The sequence below is a fragment of the Syngnathoides biaculeatus genome, chromosome 12 (genome assembly GCF_019802595.1).
Source record: "Syngnathoides biaculeatus isolate LvHL_M chromosome 12, ASM1980259v1, whole genome shotgun sequence".
NCBI lineage: Eukaryota > Metazoa > Chordata > Actinopteri > Syngnathiformes > Syngnathidae > Syngnathoides > Syngnathoides biaculeatus.
Genome location: NC_084651.1, coordinates 30042815 through 30065474, shown reverse-complemented (window position 1 = coordinate 30065474; position 22660 = coordinate 30042815). Strand labels below are relative to the sequence as shown.

The 22660-nt window shown below is 42.6% G+C and overlaps 1 protein-coding gene across 4 annotated transcripts in view; it reads right to left on the bottom strand.

The window, feature by feature from the left end:
• degs1 (delta(4)-desaturase, sphingolipid 1) overlaps positions 1-22380 on the bottom strand; it is a 32186-nt gene extending 9806 nt beyond the window's left edge. Inside the window, exons 1-3 of one of the 4 annotated variants that reach the window (XM_061837436.1) lie at positions 22111-22380; positions 10585-11327; positions 2243-6521 (exon numbers count right to left, since the gene is read on the bottom strand). In XM_061837436.1, coding sequence (XP_061693420.1) covers positions 6189-6521; positions 10585-11327; positions 22111-22192 — 1158 coding nt within the window. In that variant the 5' untranslated portion in view covers positions 22193-22380 and the 3' untranslated portion in view covers positions 2243-6188. Of the gene's footprint in view, positions 1-2242; positions 6522-10584; positions 11328-22110 lie in introns of those variants that run through there. The other 3 variants (XM_061837435.1, XM_061837438.1, XM_061837437.1) reach the window with 3 other exon arrangements.
• Between the last annotated feature and the right edge of the window lie 280 nt (positions 22381-22660).

Here is a 22660-nt window from a genome sequence, read left to right as displayed (position 1 = left end):
GTGGACTTTGCAAAAAGGATGGAGATGGCTGTAGTGAACACTTATTTCCAAAAGAGGGAGGAACATATAGTGACCTACAAGAGCGGCGGTAGAACCACGCAGGTAGATTATATTTTGTGCAGACGATGTAATCTGAAGGAGGTTACTGACTGTAAAGTAGTGGTAGGGGAGAGTGTAGCTCGACAGCATAGGATGGTAGTATGTAGGATGATTCTGGTGGTGGGTAGGAAGATTAAGAAGACAAAGGCAGAGCAGAGAACCATGTGGTGGAAGCTGAGAAAGGAAGAATGTTGTGCGGCCTTCCGGAAAGAGGTGAGACAGGCTCTCGATGGACAACCGAAGCTCCCGGAAGACTGGACGACGACAGCCAAGGTGATCAGAGAGACAGGCAGGAGAGTACTTGGTGTGTCATCTGGTAGGAAAGGGGAGAAGGAGACTTGGTGGTGGAACCCCAAAATACAGGGAGTCATACAAGGAAAGAGATTAGCGAAGAAGAAGTGGGATACTGAGAGGACTGAGGAGAGGCGAAAGGAGTACATCGAGATGCGACGTAGGGCAAAGGTAGAGGTGGCAAAGGCTAAACAAGAGGCATATGAAGACATGTACACCAGGTTGGACACGAAAGAAGGAGAAAAGGATCTCTACAGGTTGGCCAGACAGAGGGATAGAGATGGGAAGGATGTGCAGCAGGTCAGGGTGATTAAGGATAGAGATGGAAATGTGTTGACTGGTGCCGGTAGTGTACTAAATAGATGGAAAGAATACTTTGAGAAGTTGATGAATGAAGAAAATGAGAGAGAAGGAAGAGTTGAAGAGGCAAGAGTGAAGGACCAGGAAGTGGAAATGATTACTAAGGGGGAAGTCAGAAAGGCACTACAAAGGATGAAAACTGGAAAGGCAGTTGGTCCTGATGACATACCGGTAGAGGTATGGAAGCAATTTGGAGAGATGGCTGTGGAGTTTTTGACCAACTTATTCAACAGAATACTAGCGGGCGAAAAGATGCCTGAAAAATGGCGGAAAAGTTTTCTAGTTCCCATTTTTAAGAACAAAGGGGATGTTCAGAGCTGTGGGAACTATAGAGGAATAAAGTTGATGAGCCACACAATGAAGTTATGGGAAAGAGTAGTGGAGGCTAGACTCAGGACAGAAGTAAGTATCTGCAAGCAACAGTATGGTTTCATGCCTAGAAAGAGTACCACAGATGCATTATTTGCCTTGAGGATGCTCGTGGAAAAGTACAGAGAAGGTCAGAAGGAGCTACATTGCATCTTTGTGGATCTAGAGAAAGCCTATGACAGAGTACCAAGAGAGGAACTGTGGTACTGCATGCGTAAGTCTGGTGTGGCAGAGAAGTATGTTAAAATAGTACAGGACATGTATGATGGCAGCAGAACAATGGTGAGGTGTGCCTTAGGTGTGACAGAGGAATTTAAGGTGGAGGTGGGACTGCATCAGGGATCAGCTCTGAGCCCCTTCCTGTTTGCAGTGGTAATGGATAGGCTGACAGATGAGGTTAGACTGGAATCCCCTTGGACCATGATGTTCGCAGATGATATTGTCATATGCAGTGAAAGCAGGGAGCATGCAGAGGAACAATTGGAAAGATGGAGACATGCACTGGAAAGGAGAGGAATGAAGATTAGCCGAAGTAAAACAGAATATATGTGCGTGAATGAGAAAAGTGGAGGGGGAAGAGTGAGGCTACAGGGAGAAGAGATAGCGAGGGTGGACGACTTCAAATACTTGGGGTCAACAATACAGAGCAATGGAGAGTGTGGTCAGGAAGTGAAGAAACGGGTCCAAGCAGGTTGGAACAGCTGGCGAAAGGTGTCTGGTGTGTTATGTGACAGAAGAGTGTCTGCTAGGATGAAGGGCAAAGTTTACAAAACAGTGGTGAGGCCGGCCATGATGTACGGATTAGAGACGGTGGCACTGAAGAAACAACAGGAAGCTGAACTGGAGGTGGCAGAAATGAAGATGTTGAGGTTCTCGCTCGGAGTGAGCAGGTTGGATAGGATTAGAAATGAGCTCACTAGAGGGACAGCCAAAGCTGGATGTTTTGGAGACAAGATTCGAGAGAGCAGACTTCGATGGTTTGGACATGTTCAGAGGCGAGAGAGTGAGTATATTGGTAGAAGGATGCTGAGGATGGCGCTCCCAGGCAAAAGAGCGAGAGGAAGACCAAAGAGAAGGTTTATGGATGTGGTGAGGGAAGACATGAGGGCAGTTGGGGTTAGAGAGGAAGATGCAGGAGATAGGCTAAGATGGCAAAAGATGACACGCTGTGGCGACCCCTAACGGGACAAGCCGAAAGGAAAAGAAGAAGACGTGGCTAGACCCATGAATCCCCAATGCTGCAGTTTTGCTAGCAGGCTGCAACCTACATCGACATGACAGAACGAAAGACTCTGGTAAGAAGTGGGGGCTATGCACACAACAAATGGTGTTCTAACAGCAGAATCATCGACACCCACTGTTCTCCTGATTTAAAGGTCCTCGCAGTCTCGTGCTGACTCTTTTGTCTTCCAAGGGAGCCAACATGAGTCATTGTAGTAATTGTCAATATCCCGCCAGACGCTAGCGTTAAGCGCAGCACTTGGCAGTCTACTCGTGACTGTTAACAAACAGCAACTTGCCCACCCTGACGGAGTATTGATCGTTGCTGGTGACTTCAACGAAGCGTGTTTAAAGACGGCCTTACCCAAATTCATCCAGTATGTGACGTGTCCCACCAGAGGAGACAAAACCCTGGACTATGTTTACTTCCCCATCTTGCTGGGTCCGACCATGTCTGCGTCACCCTTACGCCCACATAGGTCTATGCCCCAAGGTCTGGCCTGGCCAATCCGCGGCTCGCGAGCCTCATGCGACTCTTTAGCTTCATGCAGCTTTTCAGGAGCTTTCACATGACATGCGTCAAAAATGCATGGCTGGCGCTGTCATTCACTCCCCCTACAGCGAGATGGCACACTGACATTGTAAACCTGTTTGAGTGACGTCAAATGAGCGACGAGAGAATCATTGGTGTGACATTTGTGTTGTGGCCAATTTCCGTCAAGTTACCTCTTGAAATGGCAGGGAAAAAAAGCACAGCCAAACAAAAATATGAAGAAGAACACAGGATGTTTTTGCCAGAGTGGGAGAGGTTTTTTTTTTTTTTGTTAAACGTAATGGCAAGCCGATCTGCCTTATATCACGCAGCATTAGCGCATTTCAAAGCTTCAAATCGTCAGTGTTACTTCAGCTCACTCCACCCTAACATCGAACAGCAATTTCCAAAAGGGACTGAACTTCGCAAGAACAAGTCGGTCACTTTGAAAAGCGAGGCAGAAAAAGCAGGTGCAGTTTTTCCAAAAATTTACTAAACACTTGGAGACCGTAACTCTTGCATCAGATCAGCTGGCTTGGAACAAAGCCAGACACGGAAGGGCACTTCATTTAAAAAATGCCTCATTGACGCCTTCGAAATCTTGGCTCCTGGAGACGACAAGCATATCAGACATTCAACTGTCCTGCCACAGCGTTGAATGCAGAATATCGGATATTAATACAGGTGTTGAATCACAGTTGCACTCTGACCTTCAAACGTGAGTATTTTAGTGTGGCATTGGATGAGAGTTGTGACATACAAGACAAGCCTCAGTTGGCAATATTTGCACAGTCTGTGTCAAATGAATGTATGATCAAAGAAGAACTCCTTGATATTGTGCCATTAAAAGACAGAACCCGTGGCAAAGATGTGAAAGAAGCAATGATGGCTGCGTTTGCAAAAGCAAATCTGCCCATACTGAAACTAACTGCAATAGCCACGGATGGAGCGTGTACCCATGTATATGATGTGGCTCTTTGCAGTAACAGAAAAAAAAGTGGCTCTTAGTCTCTTACTAGTTGGCCACCCCTGCCCTAGCACCAGAACCTCCAGGAACATATAGATACTGTTCTGCATTACATCAAAAACTGTAGACACTGTGACTGTAAATAGATGGATCCTGGTTTTCCCCAATCAAAAACCCTGGATGACCCGAGAGACTAAAGCACTCCCGAGTCATTGCAACGCCGCCTTCAGGTCAGGGGACAAAGCACAGTACAGTGCCACAAGAGCCGACTTAATGAGGGGCATCAGAGTGGCCAAAGTGGCCTACAAAAGAAATATTGAGGAATGCTTCACAGAAAACAAGTAAAAAATGTGGGAGGGATTGTAACGATTACAACACATCACAAACTACAACGGTAAGAACAAAATTTGTGCCGGAAACACAGACGCCTCGCTGGCAGAGGAACTAAACCATTTCTTTGCCCGTTTTGAGATGGACAGATGAAACCCAGGCTCATCATATTCACCTCCCATCCATTACCAGCACACCGACGCTTCAAGAACATGAAGTGAGAGGTGTGCTCAGGACTTTAAATACCAGGAAGGCTGCTGACTCAGACGGAGTGCCGGGAAAGGTACTGAGGTCTGTACTTATCAGCTGACGAGTGTTTTCTCAAAAATCTTCAACAGATCCCTGCAACAATCAACCATTCCCTCCTGACTGAAATCTGCAATAACATCCCCATCCCAAAGAAAGCAGCCATTGCCAGTCTAAATGATTACAGGCCTGTTGCACTCACACCTGTGATCATGAAGTGCTTTTGAGAGGCTGGTTGCACGCCACATAAAGGGGCTCACTTTTTCCCCTCACTCGACCCATACCAGTTTGCCTACAGAGAACACCGGCCCACCGAGGATGCCATCACAATAGCTCTCCACACTGCACTCAGCCACCTGGAACCCCAAGGGAACTACATCAGGAAGCTTTTCATATACTTGAGTTCAGCCTTTAATACCATCATCCCAGGTATTTTGGTTGACAAACCCTCCCTCCTTGGACTATCTCTTTCCATCTGCTGCTGGATTAAAGACTTCGTCACAAACCGTCCACAGTCTGTCAAATATACTTACAAACACACCTCTCTCCCTCAATCACCCTCTGTACCGGGTCCCCCAAATACTGTGTACTGAGTCCTCTGCTATACTCTCTGTACACATGAGACTTCATACCAGCTCGTCCCAGCAACTCCCCATCAAGTTTGCTGATGACATGTTCGGGCTCATCTCAGAAGAAGATGAGTCTGCCTACAGAGACAAGATTGGTAAATGGTCAAAGTGGTGTTCTGTAAGCAACCTTACACTGAACACCACAAAAATGACAGAAATCACCCTGGACTACCGGAGGTCCGATGTCGACCCAGTCCCACTGTTCATCAATGGGAAGTGTGTGGATAGGGTCCACTCTTTTAAATTTCTGGGAGTCTAAATCACGGCCAAACTCCCTTGGACTGTAAATACCACTGCGGTGGTGAAAAAGGCCCAGCAGCGACTCCACTTCCAGAGAGTGCTCAGGAAGAACAACTTGGAAGCTAAGCTGGTATAGGCCTTCTACAAAACCACCGTGGAGAGCATCCTCACATAATGCATCACAGTGTGTCAGTGTCAGTGTGCACAGCACCGAACAGGAAAGTTCTGCAAAGATTGGTCAACAGTCCCCAGAAGATCACTGGCTGCTCTCTGCCCTCCATAGAAGACATAGGCAACTCCCGCTATCACAGCAGAGCCACTAATATTGTAAAGGACTCTTCACATCCTGGTCATCACCTGTTTAACCTGCTGCCCTCTGGCACACGGTACAGGTCCCACAAAACTGGGACAACCAGATTCAAGGACAGCTTTTTCCCCAGAGCCATCAAATCCTTGAATTCAAAACCAGTGAACATAATAGTACAGTAATGGAATATTATGCAACGGCACTTTTGTGCACTTATTTATCTTAGCAATAACTGTGCCTTGATGTTTTATCTGTCATTTTTACCACAGATGTTTTTCAATTTTATATCACTTTGCACCTTGTAGAGAAGCACTCATTTCGTTGTATGCACCGCATATAATGACAAAGGCTTTTGATTGATTGATTTTGATTGACAGCTGCTCCTCCATGTCACCCTACAAAAAGCAGCATTTGTCCAATCAATGCTTGTTCCCATTCTGGAAAATTGTCATATTTTCAGGTTAATGCGACCATACTGCTTATAGACAGCTTGTGAGATGGTGTTGGGAAATTTTTGGCAGAAATAACCGCGTGTCACTTCTATCCTTTGTCCAGAGGGCCAAGAGTACACAGGATTTAATTGTTCTACATCCTGATTTATTCCCCTTTGTTTAAATGTTGATGTATTTGTTTGTATATGAAGTAAACACACCACAGAAGTAGAATCATAGCATTTTTATTGAAATGTATGCTTATATTTTGTATAAATATGTTATATAACAGCACAGAATTATTATTTGGTCTTTCAATAAGAGTACTTTGAGAACACCTTAAAATACATGTTGCAGTATTCTCTCTGCTGTAGGAGAGATCTGTTTCATCATGAATAGCCACTTCAGTCTGGCAACTTTTGGAATGGACCAAAGATGGAGATTCAGCATCTGCGGGTTTGATGTCAACCTCTTGTGCAGAAGATGCTTCCTGCGACATCTTTAATTAATGGAAAAATAAGGTTCAAAGTTTATAAAAATAAGAAAAAATGTATTGATAAAATGGTGGCCTACCTGGTAAAGCGTTGGCCTCACAGTTCTGAGAACCCGGTTCCTTCCTGGCCCATGCATTAATTGGTGACTCTAAATTGCCCCTGGGTGTGATTGTGAGTGCAATGGTTGTCTGTCTCCATGTGCCCTGAGATTAGCTGGCGACCAGTTGAGGGCGTACCCCGCCTCCTGCTCATTAACAGCTGGGATAGGCCCCACTCTCCGCGACTCTCGTGAGGATAAGCGGCAAAGAAAATTTATGGATGGGTGTATAGATGAAGCACAGGTTTATTTCATTCTATTCAAATGGTTCAAAAATTGTTTTTGATAAGTTGCAAATAAGTCTCCTGTGAATGACTAGCATGTAATACTGCTTGTTTTAATGTTATGTAATATTTTATTAAAATTAAAAAACCTGCAACAAAATTAATAAATAAAAATAAATAAATACAAAGGTTTGTATCCATTTTCTTAGCTATTTATTCTCACAAGGGTCGCAGCAGTGCTGGAGCCTATCCCAGCTTTCAATGGGCAAGAGGTAGGGTACACCCGGAACTGGTTGCCAACAAATTACAGGGCACAACGAGACCTGTCGGCCGGTCCCAAGCCCGGATAAATGCAGAGGGTTGAGTCAGGAAGGAACACGGGTTCTCAGTACTGTGAGAGCAACACTTTCCAGCTGCTCCACCGTGCTGCCATTTGCATACATTATCCTGTTTTTCTAGCTGTGAATGATCAAAGTATTTGCAGTAATAAAATATTTTCCGCTAAGTACAACGTGTGCTTCTATCATTCAACCATATAAACAGTGTTCAACGTTTTCATGAAATAAAAAGATTATAAACACACCTCCGCAACTTGTCTTTTAACAAAAGCTCTTTCCCTTTATTTGGGGGGGCTAAGCTTGTTGAAGCGTGTCCAGGTTCAGGTGACAGTGACTGTTGACCGGGTTTGGAAAAATTAGCCCTCTTCGTTTGCTCAAAGCTTACCCACTGCCTTCTGAGGCTAGGGTCTTTGGGAAAATAATGGACACTGACCAAAATTATTCGAATTGCGACAAAACTGAACCACACACGTGTTCACAATTGTTATGGATTGGTTTTAGCTTACAATCACTGAGCAATTCTCAAATCCAGCGAGTCTCCATGCTCATGTAAGTCACACAATAGTCGGTCCACCTTGAGTGATGTCAGAGGCGTTGCCCCCGAAATGAGTCATTTTTCAGTTGATGGAAACTAGGTCAGAGTCCGCTGAATTTAATTCCAAAACATATTTTTGGGGAAAAAAACATTAACAGGATACGTATTTTATGGTACAAGTGAACATATATTTTCATCGACATAATATAATTTGCATTAGAAAATTGCACATTATAATCACTTTAATCACGCTTACCTGCTTCAGATAGTTCCCATCTCTATCCTTCTGTCTGGGGAACCTGTAGAGATCCTTTCCTCCTTCTTTCATGTCTAACCTGGTGTACATGTCGTCATATGCCCCTTGTTTAGCCATCGCCACCTCTACCTTTGCCCTACGTCGCATTTCAATGTATTCCTTTCACTTCTCGTCCGTCCTCTCAAGTGTCCCACTTCTTCTTTGCTTAATCTCTTTCCTTGTATGACTCCCTGTATTTTGGGGTTCCACCACCAAGTCTCCTTCTCCCCTTTCCTACCAAAAGACACACCAAGTACTCTCCTGCCTGTCTCTCTGATCAATTCCCACCACCAGAGTCATCCTACACACCACCATCCTATGCTGTTGAGCTATACTTTTCCCTACCACTACCCTACAGTTACCTCCTTGAGTTTACATGGTCTGCACAAAATATAATCCACCTGCGTGCTTCAACCTCCGCTCTTGTAGGTCACTCTATGTTCCTGCCTCTTCTGGAAATAAGTGTTCACTACAGACATTTCCATCCTTTTTGCAAAGTCCACCACCATTTGTCACTCAAAGTTCCTTTCCTGTCGGCAATACTTACCCATCACTTCTTCATTGCCCCTGTTTCCTTCACCAACATGTCCATTACATTCTGCACCAATCACAACTCTCTCGCTGTCTGGGATGCTCAGAACTACTTCATCTAGTTCCTTCCAGAATTGCTCTTTCAACTCTAGGTCACATCCTACCTGTGGGGCATAGCCGCTAACCACATTATACATAACACCCTCAATTTCAAATTTTAGTCTCTTCACTCGATCTGATACTCTCTTCACCTCCAAGACATTCTTAGCTCGCGCTTCCTTTAAAATAACCCCTACTCCATTTCTCTTCCCATCTACTCCGTGGTAGAATAATTTAAACCTCGCTCCTAAACCTCTAACCTTACTACCTTTCCACCTGCTCTCTTGGATGCACAGAATATCAATCTTTCTCCTAATCATCATGTCAACCAACTCCTAAGCTTTTCCAGTCATAGTCCCAACATTCAAACTCCCTACACTCAGTTGTAGGGTCTGTGCATTCCCCTTCTTCTTTGTTTTTGACCCACAGTAACTGAAATTCCACCGATGCCCGGTGCAGGTGTTGTTAGCCTGGGTCACGACCGATCCGGTATGGGATTCTTTAGATGACCGCTCATATTTGTTCGGCACAGTTTCACGCTGGATGCCCTTCCTGACACAAACCTCTGCATTTATCCGGGCTTGGGAACGGCCTCCAGATTGCATTTGCTTGTGCCCCCATAGGGCTGCATTACACTCCAGCAATGGTATTTTTCATTTTTTATGCTAATTATTTTTTTTATCATTTATGGGAAGGAGTTGCATCAAGCAGTGGTGTGGCTGTTCATGGCTGGTTGTCTGCCAACTGGGACCTCACAAAACTTCATGGCACCATCTGTCTGGCACCACATACCTGGACTCTGACCAGCCAGCAGAATTCCTGGAGCTGTTCTTTATAAGGGAGCAGCTTCTACACATTGTGAACTAAAATTACTTCGCTCTGGATTTTTTTAAGCATAACCCAGCACATCAACAACTGGTAAGAAAGTAGCCTGAGATGTTTGTGATTTCTTTTGAAAAACACCTTTTAGCTGACATTTCTTTGTCCAGAAAAGTTTTATTTAATAGTTTAAAACTTCTTACTTCAAGGAAGATCCCTCACCGTACCTTGGCCGCAGGTTGATTGCTGGAGCTGGTTAATACTGATCGTTAGTGCCATAAATCCTCACGGACAAGACCAAGTTGTCGCCATTCCAGTTAGCCTGCTCCAATTTAGCCACCTGACTATATCTAGCCATCCTAGGTTCACGCTGTGTTGGATCAACTTTCTCCCATTAAAATGTCGCCATGCTGTAGTCTGAATCCGTGGTGGCACTTTGATGGTACCCATGCAGGTCATTGGAGAGAGAGGCAAATGCAAGCGTCTTTCACTGCAAAGCTCGTTTATCTACTTATTTGAAAAATAAAATATTTGGGGTTCTCAGTGAAGCTACAATGCGTTCACAACTAGACGCTTTGCGCACAAAGTCAAAATGGCAGCAGGTGTGGACAGCATTGTAGTGCTTGTCAGAATAAAGTAACATTTTACTCTATGGCTAGTTTTGATTTTAATGTGAAAATCTGATTCGGGACTTGTTCTTTCATTGGATTTTGACAATTAATCCAAAACAACCGCTGACTCATGTGTAGCACAAATAAATCCAAATAATTTTTAAAGTTTTGCAATCTCATAACTAGTGGCAAACGGGGATTTACAAGTTTACAATGGCATCTCGGCAGAGTATAAATACTTTTTGTGCTCCAAATGTCAGCTATAAAGAAAAATTGGGAGTCTTTGTCTTCAACACTTTCTGATACTCGTTTACACAAAAAAATACATTTTACATGAGAAAATCTTTTCAATAAAATAATTGTTGAAAAAAAATTGATGAAAAAAAATTTATGAAAAAAGAAGCCCATGTGATTTTACTGTCATGAGAGGAGCTCAGGTGAACTTTGTGGGGGCATTGCTCCCTTTGCTGATAACATAACTCAAAGAAATTATTAATAAGATCTTTCTGGTTTACTAACCATAGGTAGCCTACGTCCCGGAATGCTGGGGAAGTCATGGTGCTCATTGTGATACCCTACATTGAAGGTGAGCAGATTGAGGGAGCCATAGTAGGAGTAGGTTTCATGACCCTTGAGGAACATGTAGTGTTCAGCTATAAAGTGACCAGAGATGGGGTGTAAACCCATACCCAGCATGGAGCCAGCCAGCATGTATACCACAGGTTTAACTCCCCCCACCCAAAAGAGCAGAATGTTAAACACGAATTGGACAAAAACATTGGTCAGCTCCAAATTAGTTACGGGTTTAGGGTTGATACACAGAGGTCGTATGGTGTAGAAAAGAGGCTGCAGAATAATCCAGATGAACTTGCGGAAACGTGTACAGAAGAACCAGCCTTCAAAATCAGTTGGGATATCGACATCTACACCATCTCCTCCAAGGTAGCGGTGATGGTCTAAGTGATAGCGTTTGAATGAGGCAGAATAAGGTAAGCCAATTGGGAGGTTGGCAAACATGCCAAAGTATCGGTTCCACATAGCTTTGTTGTTTCCAAAAGCGGTATTGTGGGAGATCTCATGGATAGCAAGAGTCATTGAATGGTTGATACAGCTCCCAAAGGCATAAGTCCAAAACAAAACCCATTTCCAGTCCATATCTTTGATTAAATAAAAAGCTAAAAATTGTATCACCACCATGATGCACACAATCCATTTCAGCCTGAGGTCGGGACCCATCAGAGACTTGATTTGGGGATATTTCACTGTGAGAAGAAAAAGAAAAAAAAAAAACGTATCAGAAAACAATACATTCATAAAAAAAATTACTTTGGAAAATGTTCCTGATCTAACTGGATCTCATTTTGTTTTCCAAAAACAGTGAAGTTCCCAATATCAGGTTTGATTATTTCAGAGTAAAGCTTAACGTACTAACCAATAATAATGTGGTTTTACTAACACCCGACTGACAGCACTAGCTATTATTGAATTGATGGATGAAACCACATGGATTAAAAGAAATATGCCAGGGCTCTACACTAATCTTTCACTGTGATTTTGTTCTGCATTGGTGCATCAAAATTTTTTTGGGCTGCACCAGCATAAAAATTAGATGCACCCAAATTTTTGACCACATCAGATTCAACCCTGTAGTTTTACCACTTGAAAAAACAAACAAACAAAAAAAAAACAGCTGCATGTCTTCTTTTTATTGAGTATTAAATAATCTAAACCTGGTAAATGAATGTTTTTTATTGAAAGGTTAATTTCACTTACTAAAAAGTGTATTGTGCTTATAATGCTCCATGTCAGAACGTTTATGAATTTTGGACAGATCAAGATGAGACATTCAGGAAAAAGAGTTTGATCATTATGTTAATCTTGTCATCTGTGGCCATAGCCACTTGCAATTAGATGGCCCTATTAGGTCAGTAAGGTATGGTTGGTATATTTATTGCGCCCCGGCTCAGTGCCTGGACATTGGAGTTCACTGCGATGCACGAGAGAGTAGCCTCTGCCTCCCTTTGTGTGGGGGATGGGTCCGAACTATTGTTCGTCCCTGTAAACCAAACAGCAGTTCAGAGTACCCACCCTTTTTTGAGTCCTTGGAGGGCTGCTGGAGAGCGCTCCCCCTGAGGAGTCAATTCTTCTACGTTTTGGACTTCAATGCTCATGTCGGCAATGATAGTGAGACCTGAAAAAGCATGACTGGGAGGCTTGGGGTTTTGTTATTGGACTTCTGTGCTCATCACAGGTTGTACCTAATGAACATCAAGTTCAAGCATAAGGATGGCCATATGTGCACTTGGCACCAAGACACCCGAGGCCACAGTTCACTGATCGACTTTCTGGTTGTGTCATCAGACTTGTCTTTCCTACGCGGGTGAAGCAGCACAATCCTTGCTCATTTCCATATCTTACATGACATTTATCACATTTAATAGCACTATTCACTGACTATTAAAACTCAGCCAGTCAGCGGTGCTGTAAAAAATGTATAGAGTAGGAGAAGCAACCTACTATAATTTGTCTGATTAAATAGTTTTGGAGTGGTACATCTATTTCTCTGTATTTCTGTTTTAATGAAATGTCGCGGTGAATAATGATATAGTGTATGGAATTTTGTTGCAGGCAAGCTTCCGTTGAAAAGAAGAAGGCAGCAGCTAAAAAGGCAGGCAAAGCATAGGGCAGCTATTTACAGCAATCCAATTTCACATGAGGAATACAGAAGAAAAGGGAGAGATGCAGATTTGGATGATTATTGGGTTGACACACACTTGTACCCCCACAGGATCTGTCAAGTAGACACCATCAAAAGAAAGGGGGGAGAAATGGAGGAAGATTTCAGGTAAATATTACAAAAAGAAAAAGCACTTCTGAATTTAACACCAGAGTCTTGTGTGAGAAAGAATTGTGATGATAAAGAAATAGAACAATGGGAACTGGATAGAAATCTGACCAAAACACAAACCTGAATACAAAAGATAACTTAAAAGTTTTGTGAGGAAAGAAGTAGGGCTTCCACTCCGCAGAAATACTCCGAGAAAAAATAGAGCAGTCATCAAAGATGACAGTGTGCTTTTTTTTTTTTTTTAATTCCATCCCAACACCTAACATAAAAAAAACAAAACAAAACAAACAAAAAAAAAAAGATAATTCACAAGAGCTGTCTTGCTTTTGTGGAGAAAACTGCATATGCATTGCCTGAGTGTAAAATGTAGTCTGAAGGAGGAGAAGAGGAACCCAACAACACCAACACCACCGTTGAGGTTGGACGTTCCAGGTAGAGTATGATGGTAACTTGTTGCCCGGTACAGTCAGAGATGAAAGTGGACTTTCGTGAAAATACAAATGTGAGCACTCGGGGGTCCGGGGGCATGCCCCCTGTGAAATTTTGGAAAAAATAATTGGCTGTGGTGCATTCTGGCGATATCTGTGAACAAAATTCAGACCAAAATTGAAAGTAAAATTTCTAAGTCTAAGTCCTGACCCAAAATAAATAAATAAAAATCGGGCAATTTTTTTTTTTTTTTGGGGGGGGGGGTGCGTGCCATCACACTGCCTCGCGATCGACGCAGTGAGAACCCCCGGTGTAACTGAATTTCCTTTGACATGGCTCATGATGTTGATGACTTTCGACGTAAATGCGCTCGCAATACGTGACGCAGTTCTGAACATGCACTTTCGTACATGGTCAGTACGGTTAACTTGCATTTCCTGTTTCCGGGTGAATAGCGGTTGTTTTGGAGCAGGCTTGTTTAGTTAACGTTTATGAAATAAACACATAAATTAATGTCAAGACCACACAAAATAAGCGACGTCTTGAGAGAATGCGAGGGAGGGGGTGTTACTGTTACTCGTGTTAGTGCCTCAACGTGGCTACGCTCGTAAAAGCAAACCAACGAACTCAAATGCATGTTCGTTCAATGTTGTCAACTAATATCCAGATTAATTTTAGGCAATTTTCCCTCAATTTTCCGGAACAATTTTCATGAAAATTTAAAAATCTGGAATTCCGGGAAAATCCGGAGGACTTTCATCACAGCAGTCACATTGGTAAATGACATAATAAGATTATTGTTAATATGTTTGTCAAGGTACATTATTGTATGCTCATAAAAAAAATTGTAGAGACCATCAAAATATTAATTAAAACAGATTGCCGATGACCAGTATGAAGTTGACACCATGACTTGGATTGGGGAGAAGCCAGAAGTTGACATACGCTGTTATAAACACCCATTTCACTTTTTGTGTCGCTGAAGTCAAATGAGACTAAATCTCTCCGGTTTCAAGTCAGTCAGGATCACCAAAATTATTTAATTTTGTTAAAAGCCACAATAATGAGAATTTCATTGAAATTTTTACTAGGCTAAAAATGTTGTGGTTCCCATTTCCTATATCTCAGAAGTCGGGTTGGAAGGTAGTTTTTTTTTATAAACTATATTTTTACTCCCTCTCAAGCACATGGTGCCATCCTTTTCTTGTCAATTCTCGTTAATTCATGCTCTCGCGTGCATAACGAGATAAAAATTCATAAAGGTTTGGTCCAAAAACCTTGAAACAATGTCAAAAATCGGACATGGCAAAACATGAAACCGGAACTTGACTTGATATGGCTCAGTAACGCTTTGACATGGGATGAGGCAGTTACCCGAGCTGATGCTCGTGAACACATGCATGTACGTACACACAACGATGTGGCTACAAGTGGCATGAAAAACGGCTTTAATGCACAACATACTCAGGGTGCAGCAGCGCCCACAGGTAAGTGGTACATGGCCATCCCGCCGCTCACCACGGCTGCTGTTAAACTATGGCGTCGGGCATTTTGAAGGGTGCGCGCCCTCACGTTTTTTTAATGTGCCCTTTACGCTCCTCTCTACATAGTCTGAGCACTCGTTTTGATAGCGACCTGACGCCATTATCAAACACCCGACTTAACTCTGTGCTTTATGTGCAGCGCGTAGCGCACACGCTCATTTGTGCCGCCCCCGTCAGACATATTCGTTACGTGGTGTAAAACTGTTGGGGCAGTCAGGAATTTGGAACCAAGAGCTTTTTTTTTTTTTTTCCAAGCCTTATTTTTGTTGAGGTCAAAAGTTTACATTCATTTTTCAATTATTGAGTAGAATTTTCTTTGAACTGCATGACTTGGGTCGAACATTTTGGGTAACCTTCGACAAGCTTTTGACAGTACTCTGCTGGATTCCCATTACTCTTGACGGAACTGGTGTGACTCACTCCGGTTTGTAATTTGCCTTACTCGCACATGCCTTTTCAGATCTGCTCACAAATTGTCAATCAAATTCAGATCAGGGCTTTGTGATGGCTACTCCAACACATTAACTTTGTTACCCTCAAGCAACATTTTTAACCATTTTAGCAGTTGCATGCTTCGGGTCATTGTCCATTTGCATTTAATTTTACTTCCTGGTTGATGTCTTGAGATGCTGCCATCTATTTTATGAAGAGCTTCAATTCTTAACCCTCCCCCTTCTAGTTTTTGCCTAGGCGACCACCAGAGCTGCATTCCCCCTAGCCAGTCGGTATCCTTCAGCTGCCTCGGGAGTCCCACAGGCCAAAAAGGCCTGAGAGGACTCCTTCTTCAACTTGATGGCAAGCTTCATCGTATGTGTCCACCAACGTATTCCGGGGTTACAGCAATGACAGGCACTGACCGCCACATGGGAATTGCTGCCACAACAGGCACGGACCACCTCACAATCACAGCTATGGTCGACCGCCTCAGCTATGGCGGTGCGAAACATAGTCCATTTGGACTCAATGTCCCCCACTATCCCTTGAACATGACCAAAGTTCTGTCAGACACAGGAGTTGAAAATCCTTTTGACAGGGGAATCTGCCAGCCATTTACAGCAGACCATCACAATACGTTTGAGCCTTCCACGTCAGACCAGTATCTTCCTCCACCATCGGAGCCTACTCACCACCAGGTGGTGATCAGTTGACAGCTTAAGCCCTACCTTCACCTGTATCCAAGACATGGCTGCAAGAGACAATCATCGAACTGCAACCTATGCTGTCCTGTTGCCTAGTGTAACATGGACGCTCTTATGCCTGAACATGGTGTTCGTTATGGACAACTCGTGATGAGCACAGAAGTCCGGTCACTCGGGTTCTGATCACAGGGCATTGTTCCCAGTTACACCCTCCCTGTCTCACCATCATATCCCACCTGAGCATGGAAGTCCCCCAGCAGACGATGGAGTCCCTAGTAAGAGCATTTTCCAGCACCCCCTCTCAGGACTCCAAAAACATTGTTTGGCGCATAGGCCCAAACAACAGTCAAGACCCGAAGGTGGAGGGAGGCTCACTCTCTCATCCGCCGGGGTGATTGCTAACATACTGGTGTTGACCTGGGAAGTAATTACTATACCCACACCTGCTTAACGCCTCTCACCATCAACAACTCCACAGTGGAACAGAATTCAAGTCATCTCAGGAGGTCTGGTACCACAGCCCAAGCAGTGTGTGGAAAAGAGGCCCATAATATCTAGTCGGCTCCTTCCCTGCCAGAGAGGTGACATTCCACGTTCCTAGAGCCAATTTCTGTAGCCGGGGATCGGATCGCTAAGGTCCCTGTCTTCAGCCACCGCCCAGCTCACATTCCACCAAACCCCTATGGCCACTCCCACAGGTGGTGAGTCCATGGAAAGGGGGACCCACATTACCCTTTCGGGCTGTGCCCCACCGAGCCCCATTTGGTGCAGGCTCGGCCACCAGGCACTCGCTTTTGATCCCCACCTCCAGGCCTGGGTCAAGAAGGGGGCCCCAGTGACCCGTGCCCGGGAAACCTAGATCTATTATTTTTAATCATCATAGGGTTTATGGAATTGTGACTTGTGTGGTCCCTGACACAGGACCTGTTTGCCACTGATAACCCTTCATGAGGCATTAAGCCCTAGACAACTTTGCTCCAAGGATCATTGCGACACGCAAACCCCTTCACCACAATAAGGTGACGGCTAAAAGAGGGGTTACAAAGTCTTTTTGTTTAAATATCTAGTTTCAAAATGTACTAGTACGTACTGTGTGTGTGTGTATATATATATATATATATATATATATATATATTATATATATATATATATATATATATGCAGTGTATGGTAAGGCATGGCTCGTGTATGGGAGGGAAAACACTACAAAGAGTGGGTGCGGCTTATTATTAGGTGCACGCTGTCTTCCGGAAAAGATGTTATATTGTAGGATTAGAAAAAAATAAATAAATGAAAAAAAATCTACCTAGCCTAGTTCTGAAATGTAGGAAATAAGAATCAACTTTCTTGGCTAAGTGCGTAAAAACACGCAAGGAATTTTTCTCCGGCAGTCGGTGCTCCCCTGGTATGACATTCAGAACAAAGAACAACCACACAACAAGAACAAAGAACAAGAGACATTTCTGTTTGTAGGAACTATTCCTTAAAACAGTTGTGCAAAATGGAAAATCTTCTTCATTTAGAACATGTAAGAGATAAGTCTATTAACATCCTACATTGTGTAGCTCTTACAGAGTGCCTTTACCCGTTCGTGGTTCCCGTTATAGACCATTGCAAAGGGAGCAGTTTAAAGTGACGAATCGTGTGATAGTCTACAATAGGGGTGCTCAATAAGTGTAAAAGGGGGGTGCGCCCCCCTTTGGGCACAACATTTTTTAATAAAATACTGTTAAATGGTACCTCCGGTTACTTCTAACAGTGTAACTGCAGGGCAGTCATAACATTTTGAAAACTTAAAATATGAGTCCAAACAACCAAAATAATTTTGCCAAACTTCAGATATTAAAATGTAGACAGTGAAATTTATATCAAATAGGATACTGCACTTACAAATTATACTTCAGTACAGATGAGCGAGAGACAGAGAGATCATGAAATATAAATGTGAGTGATAAAATGCTTGATCTACAGGGCTAGTGCTACAGAGAGGCCCAATTGTATTAACAGTTGTCAATTACATAATCTTTGAAAAATTTACATCCAACTTACCTTTGTGTTTCCTGGTTTGGATATGCTCCTGGATAAATCCACAGCACTTTGCCAGGAACATCCACTTTTTGTATGTGTTCGGTTAGACATGTTGATACCGTTTTCATTCCCATCTGCATGGTTACACTTTTTTCAAGCCATTGCCTATCTGAAACAGTTTTTTACTCCAGGGTTTGTATAAATTTCCCTGGCATGATCTTCATCTTTTCGCTCCAAGACTTCAGCAATACTGGAAAACGTGCAGACCGCTTGATAACATATGCATACGTATTTCTATAAGTTATATTTATGCCGTAGTAAACAGAATGCTTCTCTACGAAATGTTAACAGAGTGAAAATACCGATGAAGTACCACCAAAATGCTGACGGAAACCGGAACGTTGTTTTATTATAAACACCAAATTTAATACAGGTAGCACTGCCCTTTTCCGACATCACAGCTGTGACTAATTTGACTAGCGTTGCTGATAGATGCTGGCGACCGATCTTGATCACAGCCTCGCCCCACGTCAAGCCGTAAAAAAAAAATTCCAACGAATCTACACCTTTCAAAACAATTACATTTTCAGCTGAAAAAACTCGTAATTCCGCGAATCCGCAGAAAATTCTCATCCCTGGATGTGTGGAAGGACATCGGCGCTTGTTAGTGCTTCTCACTGCAGTTGGACGAATCTAATAACGTGAATGACAGCTCAAATGTGCATTTTCATTCATGTGGTGTTTAGTGATCAACGTGAACTCAGTTACAAAAAAATTTCGTAGTTATGTTGTATTGTGCAACATTGGCTGATGCTGTTATGCAAGGTACAAAAACATACATTTACACATAAAGAATACTCAATGTACTTTAAAATAAACATGTTTTGCATTTTAGTAGTGGGTAGATCTTTGTAACTTGGTCATTCTATTTCATTATTGGTCATTCTAAAAAAAAAACTTTTTTAAACACGGAAGCACCGTCTCTGCTGCGTAGCCCACTTCTACTTCCTTGTTTACTTGTGAAGTAAGAATAATTTTATTGTGTTGTTTTTCCATAATTAAAAGATGTTTCGCAATAGCTTCGTATATGTTTCGCAATAGCTTTGTATAACCTAAAAGACGATCGCAATAGCTTTGAATAACCAGCAATGTCATAAAAAGATGTTTTTGTGTTATATGATGTCGTGCAACGCCATTTGTTGGTAACAAAGAATAGTGTGGCGTCAGGCGGGATGAATTGGCCACTCACCCCTCCTTCCGCACACGCTTAGAGTATAAAAGGAGAACTTTAGATACTCTCGGTAGAGTCTGCTGCGGGTTGCGTACGGATGCCCAGCCGGTATTGAAGCTGCTCTCTACCTGGAGTGTTGGCTCTCCCTCCTATTGGCGCACGGTAAGAGCTGGATATTCTTCTAAGAGCTGGTTGGATATTACTTAGCTTCATACCACGTGATTTGTGCTTGTGTTACCATTTCTGTGTGGGACCAATAAAGTGCCAATTGTTGGTAGCCAGAAGTGTGTCTTGTCTTCATTTCTGAGTGCCTATCTCCGACGAACCTATTAAAATTTGATACCGAACTCCTGAGTGAGGTATCAGAAATGTTTTAAAACAACTTGACACCGCCCCTCTCTGCTCTTAAAGGGGTACACTCATAACTACAAACAACACCGCCCGCAACTTTAAATCTGCGGGCATGACTGACCACACCCATACATTTTTTTCAAATGTGAGTGACTGCAATATAACAAGACAACACATGGTGTCAGAAGTGGCCGTGAGCAGCTTTGGATGTAATGTTTGCCACGAAGGAGCCAAGAAAGAGAGAGACAGAAAAAGAACAGTCTCTGGTAGAGTGAGCTGTATTGGCAAAGGAAAATGTAAAAAGGAGTTTGCTGTTGTGTCCTTTACCCCAAAAAATTACAAATTCAACTAAGTGAACTAGTAGAACTGAAACTAAATTGAATTCAGATTTGCATCATGGCATGCAAGCGTGCTCTCATAACGTGTATATTTTATCCATTTAAAAACGTTTTAAGTTATTGGTTTTGTAAATGATTCAAACGCATGAATTTGATGTTTCATTATCAGTAAATAATACAGACATATTTACAAGTAATTACTTCTGAACTGTCACCTCGTCATTGACGACCCTGTCTGCAACTGGGGTTGGTTGTTTCGGTGGCTCTTGCCTCTCAATACCAGGAGTAGTGGAAGTAAACAAGGGATGAAGTCCATAAGGTTTGTTGGCCTTGGTTTGACATCCGAATGTACCAAAAATTTTTGTTTTCCTTGCTTCCAGTTGATTTAAGTGTTTTTTTGTCGTTTCGCATGAACTTCCAATGCCTTAAAACCTCTTGATCCATAGTTAACATGCATGTTTCCTTTACCTAGTCGATCAATTTTGCAAATGAAGTCGCTTAACAGAGTGGTAACTACCTTCTTTCCAATGGTAGACGATTTCTCCTTCCATCCAATCCCATCGAAACTCATTTTTGACATTTCTATCAATTTCTTTCACTCGCGAAGTGTCTTTCCTCTCGAGCACGGCCAATGTGTTCACTTGCAAATGACGCCATTACCTGCCTGTTCCACATTCGACCAATCAACAGACGCGCATCACATTTTCCGCCTCGTTCCGCCTCGCTTGCAAAAGTTGGATCGGAAAATGAACACATGTGGATTCTGGCACGGGTTACGATCGGAATATTGCAGAACAACAAAAAATTTTTTTTAATCCATGCAATTTAAAAAGACGGAATTTTGTCAATAAACGGAAAAATCATGACTGGACAGTTCTGTTATTTCCAACTCTTCTAAATTGCTAGAAGACTCTGTATCATTTGCAAAATTGCCCAAGTAACAATAATAATCAGCATTACAACATTACCGCTAACCTTTTTTTAAATGTCATTTTAATCCCTTGTTTCAAAAGTATTCCCAGACAATAGATTGCCTGTTATTGTACGAGAGCAAATTAAGAGGATTCTGATCATTCCTCGCAGGAAGTATCATGGCTTGGTCTTGCTGGTGAGCCATTCACGGAGTCAGTGGGGTTTAAAAAAAAAAAAAGTTATGTTATCAATCCATGCTCTTGAAACAGTTCAACACTTGTTTTGAGAGCTGTTGACCACTCAGAAAAAGTTTCATTTACAATTAACATTGAAAAAAATGCATAGCATATTTTAACAATTGAAAATGAGAAACATTTTGCATCAAACCATATCTACCTTGTGATTTTATCTGATACTCTTCATTCCTGTTAATGGAATAAGGAGTTTTCCCCCCTATATTTTAGTGAAGTGCTGATATTTAAAAGGTAGCTACTGTACAGTGGATTGTAATGATAGTAAATACACTTTACAAAATGCAACCCGTTTAGTTTTCAATGAACACTTTGGTCTAATATCCATCCATCCATTTTCTTTTTGCCGCTTATCCTCACGAGGGTTAGGTGTTAGTGCTGGAGCCTATCCCAGCTGTCAACGGGATAAGCAAGGAGGCGCGGTGCACCCTGAACTGGTTGCTAGCCAATCGTAAGGCACATAGAGACAAATCGCACCTAGGGGAAATTTAGAGTGCCCAATTATGTTGCATATTTTTGGGATGTTGGAGGAAAGGAGAAAACCGACGCAGGCACTGCGAGAACATGCAAACTCCACACAGGCTGAGCCGGATCGAACACGGGTCCTAAGAACCGTGAGGCCGACGTTGCGCCACTTAATATATACATATTGGGCCCACGTGGAGCTAAGTATGTTTTTAGGTGGTACTTCGTGGAAAATGTTTAAAAACCACTGGTGTACACTACATTACATTCACGAACAGGTAACTGCGTTGGCTTAGCTTCTGCGATGATATGTATGGGGCAACGATCTTGAATCTTCGCTAACGTTTGATAGTTAACTTAGACTGTAAGGCGATAACATTGTTTGAATGATTATTTATAAGGTTGCCAATGAACACGTATAATAATCTCACAAGGGTAAAGCAGCATACTCTGGGCTCAAGTGATAACGTTCAACTTTATTCAAATTTACTAAAAAGACTTTAACTTACCAAGGATCTCTTTCCTCCTGTTAGCATGTGGTTGGTCAGTATAAACCCATTCATAATCCTCGCGGGTGACCCTATTCCCCATCTTCTAGGAATAGCTTGAAAGAATTTCCCGTAACTCACGCTAAACTTAAGTCTCAGGCGTAATAAAATGGAGGTCGTTCTCCTACTCGCTTCTTCTTTCCACTCCGCCCGTATGACGTCCCAGCTGCGCTGTGAAATAATCTGCCAATGTGCAATGACACAAATCACTTTAACCTGGTAATTCGGATTTAACTTCCGGTCAGGGCAAAACATTGCTTTGGGTACTATTTCAGTTGAAAGTTGACATCCTTTGATATCCTTAAAATTGTACATTGTGAAACATAATATTGGAATACGTTAGGTTTAGCTTTTTTGGTGTCAATATGGGTAATTCTTGTTGCGCTGTTAGCTGTCAAAACCGTGAAGGCGGTTACAAAGAAGTAACTTTTCTCCGGTAAGTGTGTTTAAGTTTAACCTTCATAATTAATTATTATAATTATGAACGTGGAAAATATATCATGAGAATATT